Source organism: Austrofundulus limnaeus, unplaced genomic scaffold (assembly GCF_001266775.1).
Source record: "Austrofundulus limnaeus strain Quisiro unplaced genomic scaffold, Austrofundulus_limnaeus-1.0 Scaffold1290, whole genome shotgun sequence".
In the NCBI taxonomy this organism is placed as follows: Eukaryota; Metazoa; Chordata; class Actinopteri; order Cyprinodontiformes; family Rivulidae; genus Austrofundulus; species Austrofundulus limnaeus.
In genome coordinates, this window is record NW_013953692.1 from 54,786 (window position 1) to 62,061 (window position 7,276).

Below are 7,276 nucleotides of genomic sequence, written 5' to 3' on the forward strand. Positions count from 1 at the left end.
ACCCACAAAGACCTGAGCCCCCAACTATTTTTGGATGATAAACATTTGTATCAGGTCAACTAAACATGGGCATAGTAACAATATTTTTATACTACATTTATCCATTTTAAATTTACTAACTTCACATAGAGAGCATATTAGGATGTTTTACAAACAGGTGGCCCCAGAACAATAGCTGACTTGTAATCTTATCCCATCAGGCCTGGTAAGTATTTAATTATGCACTATTTGGGAGACCTGATCAAGATAAGAACAACATTTCAAAGTTACAAATTTACCCAGCTAAAAATTTTTACCAGTAGTCAATCAAAAAGCTTATTTATAACATAAAATCAGATCATGTATGTGGCTGGTTGCTTCAGTAAAATGAGAGAGATAAAAAGCTTAAACGGTAGATTTCAGGTTTTATTTTCACATTATTTTCACAAACACATTCAACTACATAACCAGAGTTGCACATAAGCGCTGCGCAATCAAAAACGAAAAAGCGCACCAGATGGAAAGTCATAAAGCTCACTTGCGTACCTAAGATTGTACCTGAGATTGTGAAAACAACAGCTAGCAGGGTCGCAAATGTGACCTGATTTCTTAAAAACAAACAAAACAAAAAATCCAGCCTCACTGGTGTGACTGGAGAGGAGGGCAGCGTGACCCTGATGTATAAGGATGAAACGGACACCGCTTTCAGTGAATCAGATGAACTCCAGAGCCGTTTCATCCAATCAGAGCAGAGCAGGGCGGGACTTTCAGTCAGAGCAGTTTTCAGCAGAGACAGAAGCTGCAGCCATCAGTCCTGACATCATCTCCTGCACTTTGCTCCTGAACTACCAGAGACTTTGGTCTGTAAAATCTAACTTTAAATTAAATATATGTTCAGAGAGTTGTTATCGAACAGATCTGTCCAACTTTGCGTCAGTCACTTAACTCTCCTGAGAGACGGGAAGGCGCCTCAGCGCGTGCAGGCTGTGAGTCTTTCTGTGAGAGATTTACTGTTCGACTTCTTCTAAACATATTACCTCTAACAGAAGAACATTTATTTGCACTATATCAAAGCAAAGATGAGTTTAACGTCCCCCACCCCATCCAAAAATAAAAACTCTCCATGTTCTCTAGGTGAATGAGTTTTAAATGTTATTTTAATTTATCAGAAAGATCACAAATTTCATTCTTCACAATTTTATGACAACAACAAGTTTCTTGATGTGATATGTTTATATTTAGAATCATACTGTGACACAGCTGCTCTGGGATAAATGTAATTCAATAAATGATAAAATATAATTTTAAATGATTACATGAGCTGAAACCATCCAAATATAATCTTTTGTATAAAATAGTCTTTAAAAAAGAAATCTGTCTAACAAATGAAGCATTTGCTCTGTGCAAAAGACAGATATTTGCTGCTTGGTCTGGAGAGATGTAGAAGGCCAAACTACAGGAGCTGTACATCTCAGGGTCATGTGTAATCTAACAAATTTAAACATGAAATGTTCAGTTTCAGATGACATATGACCATGGGTCAGCCCATTGGCCACTTAGGTAGTTTACAAAATGTATGCAGAGTAAAAAAAAAACTAAATAAACTCTGATTTGGCATGATGTCCCAAGACATTGCCAGCTGATAGAAGGCGTCATAAAACAGAACAGGGCGATACTAAATGCCCTGACGCCYCTCTAGATAAAGGTGTTAAATGAGTTAAGGAAACTATGAGCACCAAGCAACAACCCCAGGTTCTCCTGAGAACCAGACCAAAAATTTTATGTGCAACCCTGTACGTAGTCTGATTTTTATTTTATTTATTTATTTTTTTTACATCTGTTTTGACCATAACCCAGTTTTCAATAGTAATTTTTTTGTTGGTCATACAAGAGATTTGCACCCACATCCCGCGATACTGTAGGAGTTTAACAAACTTTAGGTGTAGAGTTAAATTGTAGTTGCCATAGCCTAAATGCCGTAGCAAACAGTCTTCTGTCAGCGTTTATCTTGTCTCAGTCTAGCAGCATTGTCCTGAAACAATTCCTGTGTTCATCACACTTCTCCATTCATGCATTATTCTCTAAAGAATGAGATGACGGGCCAGTCTGTGTATTTTGTTCAGAAGAACCATCAAATGACAAAATGACAAGTTTTTTGTGAGTGTGCAGAGAGCCTAAAGAGAAAAGCCTGAATTACAAAAGAAAGATCACAGCCAGTGTTGTAGGAACCACCATAATCACTGAGTGGAGTTGTTTGTTTAGTTGCTCTAGCTAATATAAAGGAAAGCAAGATGGGTTGAACATGCTTTGTAGTTCACCACTCGGGGGAAATTTATGTTAAAACAAAGGCTTGGAAAAATGCAACATTACAAAAAAAATCTCTAGTTTTTCAGTTCTACTGTTAAAATAAGAAATACAGATTAAAAGTATTTGGATTGCAAGTATACAACAAAGCTGTCCTGTTATTTAGTTTTTAGCACTTGAAGTTCCTAAGATGGTATATTTTTTCAGACAATGTTCTGGTCCATCTGAACTGTTGAAATCTGGCGCAGTTTCATGACGAACATTGTCATCCTGTTCGCTGCTTGAAGTCTTTACCCCTTCTTGTCACAACCCGTCGGGAGATCTTTTTACCCCCCTCCACATAAGAACTTAGTGTAATTGGTCAGACATTTGTGGTCGTGTCTGTGCTGAAAAGGCTCAGATGTTGCCATTTGCTTCAACGGTTGGTGCATGTCTATTGTAATTTGGTTTCAGTACTGTTTTTGTGAGCGAGCTGGGCTGTTTGTGAAAACAATTCATTCTGTTTGTGTTTAGGAATATTTTCAATACAGAAAAAGCTTAATTTAGAAACTGAAAAGATGGCTATGAGAGGAATGGTTAATATTGGTTTGTATTTCCTGAGGTGGAGGATCTCACAAGCTGCGAAAGGGCAACAGTTGTGGTGTCGTCTTGGTTTTTGGATGCTCGTGGTTCATTGGAAAATCAACCTGTTTCAAAACGGCTAATAAAGCCAACACAAGAGTCTTTGGAAACCGATTTTCCAAGATGACATTCCAGGATTGGATTTATAATTATGTCAAGACTGTCACATGATTGGCTCCTTTAGTTGAATTGTTTGTTTTTTTTTCTGGTATAATACATAGATGTATATTGGTGGAGCATTTTTATATGTTTTGTTTAAGTGGACTGTAGTAATTTATAGCTAAAGGACATTAGGGTGATTTTCGTTATGTTTGTTTAGAACAGTGGAGCATGAGGTTGGGAATATGATGATTTGCAACCGATAGTCGCCTATTTTAATTGGGAAGTTGGGTGTTTTATTCAGAGTTTGAAACGTTCCTGCTTTTTATTATTATTATTATTATTATTATTATTATTTGTATTGCTTTTTTCGGTGTTACACTGGTATGGCTGGAAATTGATGCAGAGCAGGTGAGTGTTTTTGGGCAGTAATGTTATTCTGTACCCCTTTGTCTACAGGTGGAGTTGTTTGTGCTTCAGCATGGCAGTCGTCATCCGTTTACAGGGACTAAGTGGGACGGCAGGTTCTGGGGATATTCGCCGGTTCTTCACTGGCCTCAAAATCCCAGACGGAGGTGTGCATATAATCGGTGGGAAACAAAACGAAGCTTTCATTATTTTTGCTTCAGATGAAGATGCAAGAAGAGCCATGACACGGTCAGGGGGCTTAATAAAGAACTCTCCTATAACATTGCTGTTGAGCAGCAAAGCAGAGATGCAGAAACTGCTGGAAAGAACTGCGGCAGAAAACATGGTGCTGGATCCAAAAAGAGAATTTGAAGATCGAGGTAGACAACCTCAACGATGTGTGCACCCAGAGGAGGGAACAGGATCCAGCAGCCAATCTGGTTATACCCCTGATGAGTCCCAGCATCAAAGCCCTTCAACCACAGAGGGTTTTTTTGGTGTATTTCTCAAAGGTCTGCCATATTCTGTGACTAAGGAGCAACTTTATGAGTTTTTTTATGGTCTAAGCATTGAGGATGTTCTGCTGTTAAGACACCCAAGTGGACGATTGAATGGAATGGGCTTTGTCAAATTTTTCACAAGGCAGGATGCAGTACAGGCCTTAAAAAGAGATAGGCAATACATTGGAACCAGGTTCATTGAGGTTTTGAGAACATATGCCCACAACTGGCATAGTGCTGTTGAGCAAATGCAAATGTTTTCAGACAAAGTGGAGGATACCAACAAAGTTGAGGAAACCAACAAAATGGAAAATATAAACAAAGGTGACTACTTTCAACAATGGAGATCACCCGGTTACAACCGGACAAATCCACCACGCGATCGGTCACGGTCACCTGTGTACCAAAGGGATAATGCTACATCTGATGGAGAATACTGTGTGATGTTGGAGAATCTGTCCATTTCAGCCGAAATAGGACACATAAAAGAGCTTTTCCCTTTTGTAAAGCTTGACAATGACCAGATCTTGTTCTTAAGTGATAGCTATGGGAGAAGAACTAAATCTGCATTTGTACTCTTCAGGAGCATCCGTGACCTTTGCGAAGCCTTAAGCTCCGAAAATAGACGTAAGTGGCACCGAAACACTTCTGCACGTCCCATCTCCAGAGAAGACATGATCAAGCTTTTGGATTCAGGAAATCAGAATGTCAGAGCTTCTGGAGATTTTGAAAGGTCCGAAAATCAGGAACGACCTCCATCTCACCCCATGGATCGTTATGACTCGGAGAGATCTTGTGTGTTTGTGAGGAACCTCCCATTTGATGTGAGGAAAGACGAGATAACCCGCCTTTTTCAAGAGTTTAATGTCACAGAGGACAGAGTTCAGCTTCTGCATGACCACACTGGTGCTAAGGTTGGACAGGCTTTGGTTGCGTTTGGGTCTGAGGCCGAGGCTACAGAGGTACTCTGTCTCAATGGGTGTTCGTTTTTTGGGTCAAAAATTATGATGAACTGTATCACACGTTCTCAGATGAAGCAGTTGGCTGATGAAACATTTCAGGTGCGAGAACCATTGCCAAGGGAGCAGGTGCGAGAACCATTGCCAAGAGAGCAGGTGCGAGAACCATTGCCAAGAGAGGAGCATTACTCGGGCAGGAGCAGCAATCCGTTTTATACCCCTGGTAACACTTCTTACCCTAGTGCAGGCTTTCCTTGGGATGGGAACATGCCGATGACTAATATGAGGGATCGCTTCCACGTAGGTTCCGACAATGAACCTCGTCCAATGAGATCTTGTTCTCCACAATACAGGGGGAATGGTTTTCATGACAGATCTGGTTCCCCTGCACAGCATTTTGAGAGTCCCACATGTGTGCATATGATTAACTTACCATTTACAATCAAATGTGAAGAAATCTATGATTTCTGCCATGGGTTCCGTGTCATTCCTGGATCTGTTCAAATTCTGTATGAACCGACTGGAAAACCCAAAGGTTCGGCTACTTTGGTATTTGAATCTTATCAGGAGGCTGTAACTGCAATCCAGGAGCTCTGTGGAAGACCAATCGGTCCTAGGAAAATCGATCTGTTCCTTGCTTAAAGGAGAAATATCCTTTCATTGATTGGCCATACGACTTCAGTGGTGTACATGTACATGAATGAACCAATGTCAGTGTACAAGCCAGTGTTTTGAGCTGTGACTTATTTTTTTGTGGGTATTGTGATTTTTTTTTCCCTCCAGTGCATTTTGTTTTTACCCAGAACAGTGAATAAGTTATTGATTTTATTAGTTTGGAAATTACTTCAACCACTCGTTCTTGATTGTTAGAATAGATATTTTTGTTTTTCCTCAGTTCAGTTTGTAATACAATGTAGAAAATGTTCGTTAAAACTCATGTGTTGTACATTTTGTTAAATAATAAAAGCTTGCCTGTCTTCAGTTGTCTTTGTATTCACCTGACTGCCTTAATATACAACTGATATCTTCAGGTGCAACAATTATGGTTGATTTGAGTTAAATTATTAAAATAATTTTAGGATTGATTATGTTCCAATGGTTAGAGTATCATTTATTATTGTCTGTATTCAGTTTTAATTAATGCCAAAGATCAAAATGCCTTTAGTTGAAATGTTTTAATCACATGACTCAAATGTTTTTATGGCTGGTTATGAAAATACTTGGGGGCTGATTTGGTAATTTTTTGTTTCTTAAAAACTTATTGTATGCATATCAACCTAAAATGAGATTAACATAAATATCCAGCATTTTTATACATTGAAAACGAGATACCACAAATATTTGAATGTTCAAAATGTTTAGGATTTGAAGAAAATTACTAAACACGTTTTTTTAAGGACAAGAGGAGTGCTGCTATGCAAGTGTTTCAACTGCTGTCTCGTAACTCGTTTTTTGTAGGAATAGGAATAAAAATTGCTTGACATGTTGGATTTTGGTTCCCAGTTAAAATTTGAAGATGCTTTAGGAACTGTTAGAACCTGTGCCACTTTAGAAGTACATTATTTTAAAAAACTTCTCTCTTTTCATTTATGAAAAGATTTTGCTTGTTTTAGTTGTAAAAGCAGGAGTACACCCCCCACTGGATTTAATATCATTTTTAAAAAACATTTTATATACTGTATCTGGCCTATGTAACGCTACTTCCGGTTTTATTTTGAAAGTCAAGGCGGAAGTTCCTCAAGTCGCCACAATCGTACATGACGCCTCTGATGTCTGCAGTTTGAACATCACGCTGGGGAAAAACTGCAGGTAAAGACTTAAGCAGAAATGTAACTTTCACATGATGTAAAGTARTTCTGAAAAGGCCGATAAATTCGAGTAGAAAAGGCCGGTAATTTCGAGTAAAGAAATTAACTTTAGATGTTTTAAACTAAAGAAAATTGTTTAACGGATTTTAAACCTCAACACTAACGAGGAGAGTCGTTTACTATCCTGTGTTTTTGTATGTTTTATTATTTTAGATCACGAAGCTAACATGTAATTTGTGTAAACCAGGCTGCTTTTTTATCAACAAAAATGTCCCGAACGTTAAAGCAAACCGTAACTTTAGCCGCTTTGGTGTAATGTCCGTGTAAACCTGTAAAAAGTTTAATAAGAGTTTTAACAAAGTATCCCTAACCTCCTTTAAAGCATTTGCTTACAAAAGTCTGATGAAGTGATGCTGTTTTTCGGTGCTATTTACGTTTTCTTGCTAGCTGCAGTGCTACATGATTTACTTTATATTCGAGTTTCACTCGCTTTTATGTGTTAGAAACTAAATTAGGATTATTATAAGTACTTGACTTATTTATATTAGTATAGGAGTTTGTTTTTTACTGAATATTTGGCCGAAACAAAAGTATATAT

At 38.2% G+C, this 7,276-nt stretch overlaps 1 protein-coding gene across 1 annotated transcript in view; it reads left to right on the forward strand.

The window, feature by feature from the left end:
• The window catches only part of rbm12bb (RNA binding motif protein 12Bb), a gene marked incomplete at its 3' end in the record, with an annotated part of 10,205 nt that extends 5,813 nt beyond the window's left edge, over positions 1-4,392 (forward strand). Inside the window, 1 exon segment of the mRNA XM_014031633.1 lies at positions 3,463-4,392. Within this exon segment, the coding sequence (XP_013887087.1) occupies positions 3,463-4,392 (930 nt within the window).
• Between the last annotated feature and the right edge of the window lie 2,884 nt (positions 4,393-7,276).